The sequence below is a fragment of the Aquarana catesbeiana genome, linkage group LG13, assembly GCF_042186555.1.
Source record: "Aquarana catesbeiana isolate 2022-GZ linkage group LG13, ASM4218655v1, whole genome shotgun sequence".
Classification (NCBI taxonomy): Eukaryota; Metazoa; Chordata; class Amphibia; order Anura; family Ranidae; genus Aquarana; species Aquarana catesbeiana.
Window position 1 is genome coordinate 97,349,311 of NC_133336.1, and position 15,255 is coordinate 97,364,565.

Consider the following 15,255-nt stretch of genomic DNA (forward strand, 5'->3'; position numbering starts at 1 on the left):
TGTGGGTAAACCCATACAGGGTTTTTAGTTAAACATTGTATAAGTACCTCCCTACTTCCTCAGTACAGGGCATTAATGGGCCTACAGAAAACCTACCATTAGAGAAATATGGAGGCAATGACTGCTGACCTCTGCTTCTATTAAAAAAAAAAAAAAAAAAAATGCTACTTGTCTTTCGCTCGTGCTGCTCCTCTTTTTTCAATACCTAGAGCCAAAGACCTGGAACAAGTATACAGACAAGGATGTCTGACTTTTTTCTGATCTGCGTATTTTTTCTGGGCCACCGATTCAAAGTACATAATCCAAAGTTGAAATGAAAGCCAGGCAATTAGCATTTTCAGGGAGAAGTGGTATGAAAGCCCCCAAACTTTTCTCATCATAGGTTATTTTAATTATAGGTTATCTCCAGTCAAAACTGCTACTTGCTTTGTATTTGAGATATTACAAAATGAGTTTGGGACATATATGGCAGGGTGTGGCACCACATCCAATAGTATTTGAACAGAAACAAAAAAAGGGGAAGAGGAGGAAAAAGAACTTTAAATGTTGCCATTAAGATCCCAAATAGGAAAGAAAAAATAGTTTCATGTTATAATAAAAATGTATAATTTAGAGAAGCAACGATAATTTGCAAAGTACCAACCGAGTATCATTCAATTTTATCAGTACATACTTCCTTACAGGGAAGGGAGAGCAAACGTCTATTGTAAATGAAACCGATGTTGCCATACACAGCTTTATGCATTTGTAATCGTCATAAAAAACTCTGATGTACATACAGTATATCTGAATATCTTTAAAGGAAATCTATTTTAAGTTTTGAGTGGGGGGCTCACTGGAGTTGATCCAGGCTGGCATACATTGCACAAATGTATACTGTACAAATTTTAGGAACCAGACAAAATTTACTCAGAAGGTGGCCCTTTTGGCCACCTCCTGCCACCAATCCCTCGATTGAAAAAAATCAAAAAAGCCAGGCGGAAAACTGTTGGTTGAAAAGTGGCTGTATCCAATAAGTGTAATTGTACAATAAACACAGTGGGAGAATCATCCATCCACGCTGTATGAACATGAAAGTGAAGATTCCCTTTGGCAAGTAAACTGCCTCTATTCCTTTGAAAAAACCTCAAGGTGTATTATTACAGTAACCTTAACTTGTACTGCCTGATGGGATTTTCTCATTTCACAGTGCTAGGTGTTCCATAGTCTCATTACTTTGCTTATCAGTAAAGCTGATCATAGTCATCAAAGGAGTTAACATTACTGATTAACTAAAAACTATTTTATCAGTATTTGGTTTGAGAACTGTCCATTATCAGCGTATGCAAGCACGCACCTACAAATATAAGATCTTTACCTACTCTACACTGTACAACTGTCATCATAAGCCTAGTAGACACAATGATATTATTGGACGAATGATAGTCCGTTTTTGCTTTTTGCATGCTAGCCTCCCTATCGAAAACGATTAGATTACTAAAATATGAAAATTCTCATACAACAGATTAGAAATTTGGATGTCATGTGTTGTAGTGTATTTCTATTGTATTTTTGGATAAAAAACTGTACTGATTAAACGAAAATCGTATGATCTGGTATCATATGAGAAAATTTTTCGTGTTTGTCCCTTTGGAAAATTTTGGACAGCTGTGTACTAACTATCAGATTATGGTACGCTTTGAAAGCGGTGTTTTTTGTACGATATTCTGATTGTGTGTACGGGGCTTTACATAAATGGCATCTTAGAACAAGCCTGTGCCACGTTTCCTAACCACCCCCTTTCCCAGTAGGACATTCTTACCTTGCTTTTACTCCCCTGCCACGCTGATCAGTGCTAGTACCGCAAGGATATATGTGTCACTTCTGGGGAGGGACAACTTGGAGTTTACACAGAACTTTTGCTCCTCCCTAAGTCTTGGTTCACACTGGTGGGATACAGGAACCACAGCAATTTCTGTGCAGGTTCCAGCACCACATCTGAATTTCAGGCAGTTCACGTTCTGCGCGAACCGCTGCGGGTGTCAATACAAAGTTAAAGCGGGATTCCGTCCTAAAAAAAAAAAAAAAATTAAAAGTCAGCAGCTACTAACACTGTAGCTGCTGACTTTAAATACTACTTACCTGTCCTGGGTGCCTGCGATGTCGGCCACCCGAGGCTGACCCGTCCCTCGGCTCTCGGGTCCCGGCACCACCATCCTAAGTAAGGGAAACAGGCAGTGGAGCCTTGCGGCTTCACTGCCAGTTTCCTACTGCCCTCGTGTGAGCGGCGCTTGTTGAATAGCCCCGTGGTGTTCTGGGAACACACACAGTTCCCAGAAGAAACGGGACTGCTCAACGAGGAGCAGAACACACCGCGGAAGAGGCAGATTAGGAAGACTGCCTAGCAACAAGGGTTTAGGTAAGTTTAAAAAAAAATGTTTTCTTCAAATTTTTTTATTTCTTTTAGGATTTTTGGTGATTTTTTTTTTCAGGGTGGCCCTCCACTTTAATGACACCTTCAAATTGGTTTGCAGAATGCAGTGCAAACTATGGAATTGGATCACATGTGCAGACCAAAAAAAGTGTCCTGCACCATTTTGGTGCGCGTGTGATGCAATTTCAGTCATACAAACTGTATGGCTGAATTTGCATCGCACAGACATCGCATGCGATCTGCAGAGCAGTGTGGTGTAAATCAAATCCGATGTCTGGCATCACACCAGTGTGAACCCAGCCTAAAGGAGTGTGTAATGGAGATATGGGACTACAATGATTTTTTACTTTATGAAAGTCATAAATAATAAACATCATTATTAATTAATTTTTGTATGCCCAAGAAGCACTAGTTGGACATTAACTCAAGTTCTTTGAATAAGCAATTCACCATTTGTTTTGTCACCATTTGCCCCCTTTCACACGAGGCGGACTCCATTTCTACGGAGCCCGCCTTAGTCCGCCGGCTCAGTGGGAGATCAGTCCGTTGATCTCCGCTGAGCCGGCGGATGACAGGTCCCTCTCTGCTCACTGAGTGGGAAGGGGCTTGTCAGTCGCCGCTGCCGCCTATGGGGGGATCGGATGAAAACGGACAGCATGTCCGTTTTCATCAGATCTCACCCTATCCGATCTGCCAGCGACGGATCTGGACGTAGGGCCATCCGTCTGCTTTTAGCGGATCAGACCGGGTCGGATGTCAGCGGACATGTCTCCGCTGACATCCGACGCTCCATAGACTAACATGGAGCGCCCGTTCAGGTCCGCCGTCAAAACTGACAGGCGGACCTGAACGGTCCGATCGTGTGAAAGGGGGCTTAAACACCACTGGAAGGGTTTCTGAAGAGGTTATGTTAGTCGGGCCACCTGGCCGATGTAAAGAAGTAAGCCCTGGACTCATTGTCATTTCTAACATCTCCTAGGAAGTATTTTAAAAGATCTTCCTGCAGGAATTGAATTAAAAGAATGTAAGTTCAGACAAACTTGATTGTCATAAATGCCAGTTAGTGACCTACAGCTGACCAGAGATCTTGTCACAGTCCAACAGCACCACCCATTGGCACTGGAAATGGCAAAATCTTAAGATTACTGAAATATTTGGAAGTGTGCGCCTTACCTGGATGGGTGGGAGTAAGTGGGGGCACTTTACAAGTGTATATAACATCAGAACACAGACCTCGGGTCTCTCTTTCTCACTCTGACTGCACAATGGAACAGAAGGATGCCTGTGTAATGTAACTCAATTATTACTTTTCTTTTTCTGTAACTTTCTTTTTCTGTAATTGTCCCTGTCCATTGGCAACATTTTGTATTTTATTTGTAACATTACTGCTTTTTAAAGTTTATATTTTGTTATATTTGATTAATAACAAACAAATTCCTGTTTTGAATAAATTTGGTTTATATATTTTTTTTAACACTGCTCTTATTATTTAATAATCTTATTGTAAGGGATACAGGAAAGCTAGATTCCAGTATAGGCAAAAGGTGGTATTCACTTATTATATTCGTCATCAAGCAAACAAATGAGGTAATATATTTGTCAAAACTAGTGGCAGGGGAGTAAAAGGAAAGTATGTATAAAAGGTTGGTGAGGTCCGCACTAACGTTAACCCCTTGGCTTTACCCTGCTCTTCATACACATATCACATACAAGGATCACAGATGCAGTATGGAGAGAGTGTATGGGGATTACAAAAATCACTACTGACAAAATTGAAGACAAAACAATTCTCTTTACTTGGAAAGCCTAATAATGTGTGTCACATGAACGCTACTCTATATTTAAACTCTTTGCAGTAAATCTACAACCTACCTGCAATTCTGCATGGAAGTTGCATTTTAGGCTTGGTTTACATTGCAGTGCAAATCACATGCGATGTCTGTGCCATGCAATTTCAGCCATATAGATAGTATGGCTGAATTTACATCGCATTTGGGCCAAACTCGCACAGGACCCCTTTTTTGGTCCGCACCAGAATCGGATCGCATGGGTGTTAACACCCATGGAATCTGATTCCTTTCCGAACTGTCAGTTCGCACTGTGATATGCTAACTGAAATGGGGGTGTCATTAACATTGTATTGACACTTCCAGCAATTGGCATATGGCAGTGTAAACTGCCTTGCGGGTCAGGTGCACTGCGAGAACCCGCAGTGGATTCGCAGTGTTCCCGTATCGCACCTATGTGAACCAGAACTAGAAGTGCTGTGGGCAAAAATAAGTATATGAAACATTTGTGAACAATCACTTTGAATGTAAACCAGTATCTCACCTGTGTGGCTTCCTGATGTCCCAAAGTCCAACTCCCTCTTTAGAGTTGGCCGTGGCCAACAGCCTGGGCTCTACAGGGTTAAACATGACACTGTGGAAGGCTGATGGGTAATGCGCCAAGCAGAAAGGATCTAAAGACGGAAAGAAGACAATTAGGAATCATGGCTTTCCCAGAACACAAATCACAGTTTTAAAGGGTCAATCCACCCTAATGCTGTATTTCAGTTAAGTCAATTCTAATGGCACAGATCACTTCCTTGAACAGAACGGACTGACACTTTATAGCCCAACTCTTCATTTCTGACATTTCTATAGATCAACCATCTTGCTTCCCAATCTATAAGGTGGTACCTGAAGTATCCCATGTGCACAACTGGGCAATTAATTCTGCCTGCTGCCAAAGAGAACTGTGGCACAAAATGCAGGCTGTATCTACCAAAATGCTTTTCCATCACAAATGCAAGTATGTCTCTTAGGCCTGGTTCACACTTGTGACCCAAAGTCGCATGACAGGTCGCAGCCCATAGATTTCTATAAAGTATATAAAGTGGCAGTGACTTTGAAAAGATTTCTGCACTACTTTGATGCATCTTGAGTGCCGGTGTAAAAGTCAAATCAAGGTTGCATCAAAGTTGTGCTCCAAAGTTGCACAAGTGTGCGCATGTGTTGAGCATATTTAAAAGACGTTTGTATAAACACAGTATAAGTGTTGTGTCTACAATTACCTCATGGCAACAAGCAAAAGTTGAGCACAGTATACAATATCAGAAAGGTGGTGAATTTATTATTTACAATGAAAAACATTGATCTTCATATTGAGCATCATAAATTACAAATACAATAGAACAAAAAAAGACAACAATAATGGGTGGACAAAGTTCTCTAGAATGCAGGAGTCAGCAAATCTAAGCCAAAAAAATGATGAACACTTTTCTTGGGCATCTTCAATAGCAAGGTCCAACTATTTAAGGTACCCAAAAACACTGGTTGTATGTGCAGAAAAAAAAACCAGGGGGTGGGAGATAATATACGGACCTTTCCCCTCTTTCCTTCTGCAACACCTGGCAAGGGTCAGGTCATCCTGCTTCTGCTGAGATCTCATAGAATGTTGAGTAGCCCAAATCTCACCAAAGATGATCCACTACTGTGCTGCAGCATCTTCTCATGAGATTTGGGCTATTCAGCATTCTTAGGAATCTTGGCGGCAGGATGATAACCAGTTTTTCCCTCACCGTTCTTCTTTGCACTTTTATATAACATTTATAGAGTTATTTTACATTTTCAAGAAAAAAAAAAAAGGTAACCTAGCATCCTACACCCTTCCCCCCAGTCCCCACTGTCAGCACCCACACAGCCGATGTAGCGATGAAATCCTCTTCTGTCTGCAGGATTTCTTGCATGGATCAGAGCGATTCTCTGTGCCAGCGCTGACCAATCAGAATCACATCCCGGAATCAGATCTGTTCCAGAAGCCCTGCAGAAAGAAGGGGGAAGTAGAGCAGGTATTTCAAATCCATAGACTGTGCAGGCACTGACAGCTCATCACCCACAGGTAATTAGCAGGGACTGGGGAGGGTGCTAGTTCACCTTTTCCGTGAAAAAGACAGAAAAGGTGAATTTACATCTTAAGGAAGTGGGAGGAATGTCACACTGAATAAGTAGACCTTGCCTGAAATGCAATCTCTAAGGTCTAAAACAGGAATTTTGTACTCCCTGCAAAATCCTTTTCTTGCAGTCCATTGAGGGACAAAAGAAGTCTTTCACCTTCGAGTTAGACTACCACTTACAGAAGGAATGGACACTGGTAGACAAAAACTGTAGGCCAGCACAAGATAACCCCTCCTGCCACCAGCCTGCCTCAGTTTTGTAGCAGTACTGACAGCATGATCATAATCGTATAGGGGTATTCCTAAATGGATTCTAAGAAAGGGATTTTTTGAGTAAAAAAATCCCATTTCTTTCTCATCTATTGAGGGACACAGACAGTCTCTCACCTTCAGGATACCAAAAAACAGTCCAATTGAGGGGTAACGCAGCAAACAATCGCTAACAGGCCCATGAACAATACAAAAACTGTGGACTGCCTGCAGCTGAAGAGCTGTCTAGAGAACACATGCTCGAAGCTGGCAACAGATGCGACTGCAATCTCTACCCGGATGATCAAGAGACACTCACATAACCGGTAAAGTGTATATTGAGAAGGAAAAGTGAGAACCGATCCAAAAATACCATAAAATTGGATGCTATTCTACCCGATTCATTCAGAAGGTGAAACAAAAACCGAATCAGCATACAAAAATCACCACAGTCTGATCCATAGTCAACAAGGAAGAGAAGTTCCTTTTGGAGAGCAGGAGCCAGACAGAGGGATGGGAGAACAAAGTCCTGGTTGAAGGAAGATCAGGGCTGCCCTATATTAGAAAGGGGTGATATGCCTCAACTCTCCTGATCCTATTACAGGCTCAAAGGGCATGGGGATTCATGCATGGAAAGACTGTTAGGTCAGACAGGCATCCCTCGCTCAAGCAATTACAACCAGGACAAAACAGGGTAAGATATATAGGAACGCCCCATATAAGAATTAGCAACCCCCGAGATAAACCTTGCTGAAGTATTCTACCATAACCTTGAGCATTGAAAGTGTTACAGATTTAAAGATACTTCTGACTCCCCAAATTCAATGTTGAGTCCACAGAGCAACAGTCTAGAGCCTTACTAGGTCAGCAAAGGACATTCGCCTGGGTCAATTCAGAGCAGGGAAGATTACCATAAAGCCCTCCTTCTCAAGTCGGCCAAGCAGACAAAGAGGTATAAAACTGAGAAAAGGCCTAGATTTGGTCATATATATCAGATTGGGTCTGATCTATATGCTCAGTCCTTTGTCTCCAGGTGTAGGATTCCCGCACCTAGAGATGAGGCTGCAGCTGAACCAGGAAATTAGAGCACACACCTTATATTCACTACCTGCCATGCACTTGGGTGTACGGGCTACTCCCCCATGTCCAGTTGTAACCAGTTGGGTAAGTCTAACCACCACCTAATGATCTTATAGGATACCAATACCATGCAAAACATTTAGACTTACAAGCCCCACGAGGCAGGCGTTACTATGGAAGAAAGAACAGTGACCAGATTGGAAGACAAATCTTGAAAATGAACAGGCACAAGGAAAATTACATCTTGATCCAAAGAGTCAAAGAGTGAGCTGGAGGCGAATGTTCAGTTTGTATCCCTGGAATAACACTCTGCTCCTAGGTACCTGAAAGGGAAACTATCCAGGGGGTCCACAAATATTAACAAACACTGCCCCACTTTGGAAAGTAGGAGTGCGCCTTAATGTTAAGGAAGGCTTTTCTGAGGGTTTAGCAGGCTTCTTTCCCCAGATTTCGTGGGTGGCCAGAGAATCAAGTATGAGGGGGCATAGTATAATCTAGGATTAAAGCAATGAAAGGGAGAAAACTCAATAGGCCTTTCACTAGACTTCTTACACTGGGGCAGGTGGGTGATCTTGCTTCCACTGAAACCTTTAATAATAGTGTCCCCTAAAGAGCATGCAGGTCAGGTGCTCCTTGGACCTTGGGGTTGACTTTACCCGTAATGTGAGAACAATTTGATATCTTTGTTTTTTTTTTTGCATCTGATCTACTATGAAGTGGTGTGACCTACAGTGTGCCAGGGAGCTTCTAGCCATACAAATTATGACCTATGAATTTAGGAGGTCATGGAACTTTGGTAAGCCTCCATACATTTATTTTTGGTGATGGTTTATTACACTGGTGGAGGATGCACTGATGTATTTGATTTCTCAGTGAAGAATGGGATAAATCACATGGACTTTGAGTTACAAGTGGACATTTTTTCACTTTTATATATTTTTTTTAATGTTAAATAGCTTCTTTGGTATTTAACTAATCTTTACACTATAATTACTTTGTTTAGTACAGCACAGTGAGAGGGCTATTTACTAAAGCTGGAGAGTGCAAAATCTGGTGCGGCTCTGCATAGAAACCAACCAGCTTCCAGGTTTTATTGTCAAAGCTTAATTAAACAAGCTGAAATTAGAAGCTGATTGGCTACCATGCACAGCTGCACCAGATTCTGAGTGCCGTACATCGATGCGATTTGCACTGCCGATTTCATTGCAGCTTATGACTTCATTTACCAGAAGCCTATGCAAGTCACAATGAAATCAGTAAAAAGTAACGCAGGAACCTTTTTCATAATTGCTGCAAAATGAGTGGTGGTGATATGAACGGTTCCATTGCTGGCAATGAGATAAGAGAGGGCGAAAGGCTAACCTATGTATGGGGGGGGGGGGGAGTGCCACATCCTGTAATCAAGACAGAAATGAGATAATATCCCCTAAATGGACTTTAACGGCACTCAATCAATGTTGTATAGTAGAGAATATATAACAAGGTGTACAATAATATATAAAACAATACATGATTTTATTTGTAGAAATACATTAAAAACATTTGTGACGGAACATTGATTAAATTATACAATGCATATAACATGTCATTAATCAAGTTATATGTAACAAAAAACCTCCTCACATCCTACGCGTTTCGGTCTACATATACAGTCCTTCAGGGGTGTAGAGAATTAGGAGGGGTTCAACTACGATAAAAATAAAGATATACAGTCAATTAGACAATGCTAGGATTTATGAGATCATAGAGGATTGTAGAATTGGAAAGTTAACGTTAACAGCACTTACATACGTTTGGTTGGTAGAGAGGTTTAACAATGTTTCGTTGAGTCACATAAAAGCTTGCAATTAGAGTAGCACCAAAACCATCTTAACTATTTGGTGCTACTCCAATTGCAAGCTTTTATGTGAATCAACTAAACATTGTTAAACCTCTCTACCAACCAAACGTATGTAAGTGCTGGTAACGTTAATTTTCCAATTCTACAATCCTCTATGATCTCATAAATCCTAGAATTGTCTAATTGACTGTATATCTTTGTTTTTATCGTAGTTGAACCCCTCCTAATTCTCTACACCCCTGAAGGAATGTATATGTAGACCGAAACGCGTAGGATGTGAGGAGGTTTTTTGTTACATATAACTTTATTAATGACATGTTATATGCATTCTATAATTTAATCAATGTTCCGTCACAAATGTTTTTAATGTATTTCTACAAATAAAATCATGTATTGTTTTATATAGTATTGTACACCTTGTTATATAATCTCTACTATACAACATTGAGTGAGTGCCATTAAAGTCCATTTAGGGGAATTTATCTCATTTCTGTCATTGCTGGCAATGAAGTGCGACTTGTCATGCGATTTGGAACTGTCAACTGACCAGTGAATGGGGGACTTAGTGTGCCTGCAGCTGGTTTTCACAACTATATTTCTTTGGTTTATTTGACCACTTGTGCGGTCTACTAGCTCTGTTTTTTTTTTTTTTTTTTTTTTTAATGACATCAATGCTTAGCCCCTCAAAGCTCTTTTGTCTATACTTCTCCAGTGGATCACAGGAGTACACTTAGTTCACATACTCGTCAACAGCCAACAACTTATGTTGGGTGGAATTTTATTTTTACCCAAATTCATAAAGTGAACCTTCTCACCTGCTTGGGGAGACTCCCGAATGTCCCATATCAATACTCTGCCATCATCCGATGAACTAGCAAACACGTTATCATTCACAGGACTGACAGACAGACCGTATACTGCCTCTTCATGGGCGAACACATCCAATGTCTCACCACTACAGGGAGATAAGAAAATATTGTAGATCAAAATAAAGTGTTGTATATAAATTCAGGATCACAGATACTGACATTATTAGTACATACGTTTCAACGTCATGGAGGATCACTTGTTCATCATTCCCTATAAGGCAAGTAAAGACGGCTTAAACCAGGCTGTAAGTAAATGAACTATCCATAAATAGTGGTCAACAATTTCTAATTATTATCTAATTATCTGAAGAACACTCTCCTCATCTTGAACGGCTCTCCTCCTTTGTCAAGACCAGGAAACAAAACCCTCTTAAAGCGGTAAGTTCACCCTGCAAGGCAATGTCATAATGTGCTAGTATGCATTGCATACTAGCGCATTATGAGAGACTTACCTTAAAGTGAAGCCATCCAGCAGCACGCCGTCAGCACTGACAGGGCTTCAATCTTCACCCGGTCTTCCTTCGGGTTCATGGACTCTAGTCGTCTGACTGGCTGAGCCACGATGGCGTCACTCCTGCACATGCGCACGTGAGTTGCGGCTTACGGCACAGACCTCTGAAGGAACGGCACAGTGTGTCATTTGGTTCAGAGTGCATGCGCCGGTGAGGTCACCGGCCTCTACTTCGTGGAATATCTCCTAAACGGTGCACGTTTAGGAGATATTCATTTTACCTACAGGTAAGCTTTATTATAAGCTTACCTGTAGGTAAAAGTACCACAAATGACTTTACTACCACTTTAAGCATGATACACGTGCTAGTAAAAAACTCTTTAAAAATGCCCAAATATGCTTTATAATAGTTGGCCGATTTATAACTTGGGCCCATACACCAACAGAAATCTTGCTGCTGTAAGGACCTCTGCTATATGTGTGAGAGCAGTGGGTTTTCTGCAGCTGTCTGACATAACCCCCTAAAGAGAGTCAGACCAGCTCACCAATCAGCAGGGAGTGTGGGCATTGCTAATTGCACAGCTTTAGCTCTGATACAGTGAGGGGCCAATCAAACTGCTCTAATATAGACAGCAGCAGTCCTTCTCTGCAGCATATGCTTAGATTCGAGAAGTTCTGCCGCTGTGGGCTAACTGTAAGACATTACAATATCAGAGCTTTATCTAATCTCAGTTTAAATGCATGCTTTTTGATTAAACTAAAATTGGGTTTTCATTTTCCCTGGCAGCATAATTTGTGTGAAGCTATAAAACTGCACCTAAAGGCCAATAAAAATAAAATAAATCTGAAGCAATATATTTGATGCCATTTCTTTATATACAACTTGTCTTTTATGGAAGCAGATAAGCTAGAGGAATGTGACCTGGCTGTACCGTACCAGTTTTTAGAACGGGTTCTGGTACTTACCTCCAGAGAACACTCTGGTGTTGCCACTGTTGAAAGCAAGGCAGAAGATATTTGAATGGTGCTCTCCTTTCAGCTGTATGGGCTTAGCTGTAGCGTGAATGGCTTTCTCCATATGCCACAGTAAGACTCGACGGTCATCTCCTCCTGTAACAGGGCAAAGAAAATAAACATTTTTTATAACAAACATAGGAGTTTAAAAATAAACTTGAAGAGAAAATAGGGGGTTCCTGTAGTAATAGGATGTTTAAGTTATATATAAAAGCTGAACTCCAGGCAGATAAATAAGATACAAATGCCACTTTGTATTCATTAATACATCCTTAAGCATGTTTTTTTTAATGCAAGCAGTACCTGAATTTGCCTTGGTATCAACTTTCTGCAGTCTCTATACAGCAAAGCTCAGACTGGGGAAGGGAGAAGCAGATGAGCCAATCAGCTGTGCTGCAGTACAATGAGCACAGTGACAGAGAGCATGTCAGTGTGTTACTTCTCCCTTTATTGTCCAAGTCACAGGATGGGGTGATGAGGAGACCTGTGTTGCTTAACTGCAGCAGAAAAAAAAAAATCAGGTCTTCTGCTCTGCCAGATAAGGCAGAGCTGTTGAAACCTCAGGACTGGATGGGCAGGATTACAAAGCATTTGACAGGTAAATCCGCCGCCTTATAGTTACTTATCTGTGTATTTTGATGTTGGCCCGGAGTTCAGCTTTAAACCATGCAGCCACTTATTCTTTTTTAGACTGCGTCAGTTAGGCTGGGTTCACACTTAAAGTGGAGTTCCACCCACTTTTACAACTCTTCAGCATCCCTCACTAAACTGTGCACTGTAAACGAATTGGATATTTTTTAATTTTTTTTCTCAGTACCTACTGTATATCTGCTGTATTCATTTTTCACTTCCTCCTCCCTGGCCATGGCCCATCGCATCATTTCCTGTTTGCAATGCCTTCTGGGAAGGGGCAACTTCCTCTGACACTGCCGTTGCTATGGAAACCTGAACTGAAACCTATTACACTGCTTGTGCTGCACTGAGCATGTGCGAGATCTGCAAGGATGCAATCCAGGAAGAAATACAGTCTGGCTTCAGATGCCCACACTTAAGATGGCTAAGGCCTGCTGTAAGTTTATAAAATAAACTACTGCTATAAACTAACAAAACAGACCTTAGTTTACAGACTAACTTTACTAGACTACATTAAGCTTGTGTATTATAGGGGTATTTTTATTTGAAAAGTATCATTTCGGCCGGAACACCACTTTAAGCGAATTAGATGCGAGTTACCCTCACCCAATTCGCATGACAGAAGAGTGTGACTGGCTCTCAGTGGAGCGGGTTCACACATCTCCAGGGCGGCTGTGGAGCACACAGCAGGCGTCTTTGGCTCTGTTTTAGGTCCGAATTCAGGCAAAAATTCAGACCTAAAATGGTGAATGGGGACACACCGGACCCCCTGCTGTGCCCCGCACATAGTGTGAACCCAGCCTGAAAGAAGGTTCTTAGTAAACTAATGGGCTACACCTTATTAAACTATCTCAAACAATAAAATAACAGAAAAACTTTAAAGGAAGAGGTGATTAATTAATTTACCTGTTCTTTACAAAATATTATATTGCTAGTAGTATTTCATATCTCTTTTAAAGCTGCCCATAGAGTCTGGAGGACAGTTGGACTTATCAGACCAACCTCGGGGTAATCCATTACCTTGCAAGCTTGGCTGAGCTGGCCATAGATGGATCGAAATTCAGCTGGTTCAGATGGGACTGGTCAAATTTTGATTCATCTATGGCCATTCCTGTTTGAGAGGAGTCGACCTAGTGATCAGCTTCTCTCAAAAGGGACTGTTGGAAAATCAGCGCCAATCCTGCTGTCAGAATACAATAGAGCAGCAGGGAGAATTCCTTCATCCACCTTGGGTGTGTGGCCAGGGGAATACAGGTATTTTGCACTCACTTCCGGGCATAGATACCCGAGCTACCCGCGGGTATCTACTCCACTTCCGGCGCCTTCTCCGCCCCCCCCAGAAGTCTTCTGGGAGACACACAGATCCCAGAAGACAGCAGGGACCAGTGGGATAGCGCAGCGCGAGTCACGCATGTGCAGTAGAGAAGCAGGATGTGAAGCTGCAAGGCTTCACTTCCCGATTCCCTTACCGAAGATGGCTGGCGGCAACACCCGACAGCCGAGGGATAGACTGGCTTTGGGTGCCGACATTGCGGGCACCCTGGACAGGTGAGTGTCCTTATTTTAAAAGCCAGCAGCTGCAGTATTTGTAGCTGCTGACTTTAAAAAAAAAAAAAAAAATTGGCAGACCTCCGCTTTAAAAATGAATAGTTTGCTTTTATTATTTGAATTTGAAAGTAAAGGACTTTACTGAAAGAAAACCATATACACTGTTATAAATATTTGTTCAAGAAAGATTTTCCATCCAGCTCCTTCAAATTTGCTCATCACTCATCAAAAAAATGAACATTGATTTGACCCCACTAATTGTTAGACATTTATCATATGTTCCTAAAACAAAGAATTTCAAATGAAATGCTATTCTGTATTGCCAGGCTTACTTACACTTCCTTGCAGCCTGCGACACCCCCTGGCACTTCCTGGTATGGGGAAGCATGTGATCTGCTCCCCTGTGATGGAGCCTGGTCCTAGCAGCCATTCACTATGCCTGAGCACTGTCATGTGACTGAATGAGTGATGTCAGTGCCCCCCTGGGTCCCTGACACAGCTAACCTCAACACCGGATGCGGAGTAGAAAAGAGCTGCGAAGGATAGTAGGTAACTTGTACCGTATATGAGGATGCAGGATGCCCTCCCAGAGACACTCATCTTATCCTGTATGGGCCAGGTGACAGTGCGTGTCTTTTTATTTTGTTCAAACCTCTCCACTTATTGAAAGGATCAGACAGTCACCCATAGACATGAGACAGTCATTTGATTTTATCAACTTTGTGAATGTCATCTCATGTCTTCGTCTCATGTCTTTCCCCTAATTTTTTTAAAAATCTTTTTGTTTCTAAATTGCTATACAAAAAAAAAAAAATTCTAAACGTGTTTTGCTTTGTAGTTGCAATATACTGTGTGCATACTGTAGGACATGGGTGTTCAACCTGTGGCCCTCCAGCTGTTGTGGAACTACAATTCCCATAATGTCTCTGCCTTTGGGAGTCATGCTTGTAACTGTCAGCCTTGCTGAAAGCCTCATTGGACTTGTAGTTCTGCAACAACTGGAGGTAGCCATAGGTTGAGCGCCTATGCTGTAGGAGATAAGCAGCTGATTGGCAGAGTTGTTTATTTTTAGGGGAAGAGAAGATCCAAAAGGAGGCCCAGAGATAAGATGAAGGGGGAAGACTTGCATGTTCCTGCCTACTTTTACTTTCCAGACTCAGACTGACATTACGACTGTAGCTAAAACGGTCACAGTATAGTTTAGATTTGCTTCCTCTTTTT

At 41.7% G+C, this 15,255-nt stretch overlaps 1 protein-coding gene across 1 annotated transcript in view; it reads right to left on the reverse strand.

The window, feature by feature from the left end:
- The window catches only part of DCAF5 (DDB1 and CUL4 associated factor 5), an 86,833-nt gene that overhangs the window by 49,226 nt on the left and 22,352 nt on the right, over positions 1 to 15,255 (reverse strand). The window contains exons 2-5 of the mRNA XM_073609737.1: positions 11,806 to 11,949; positions 10,563 to 10,599; positions 10,335 to 10,474; positions 4,745 to 4,874 (exon numbers count right to left, since the gene is read on the reverse strand). Of these exons, the coding sequence (XP_073465838.1) occupies positions 4,745 to 4,874; positions 10,335 to 10,474; positions 10,563 to 10,599; positions 11,806 to 11,949 (451 nt within the window). The remainder of the gene's footprint in view (positions 1 to 4,744; positions 4,875 to 10,334; positions 10,475 to 10,562; positions 10,600 to 11,805; positions 11,950 to 15,255) is intronic.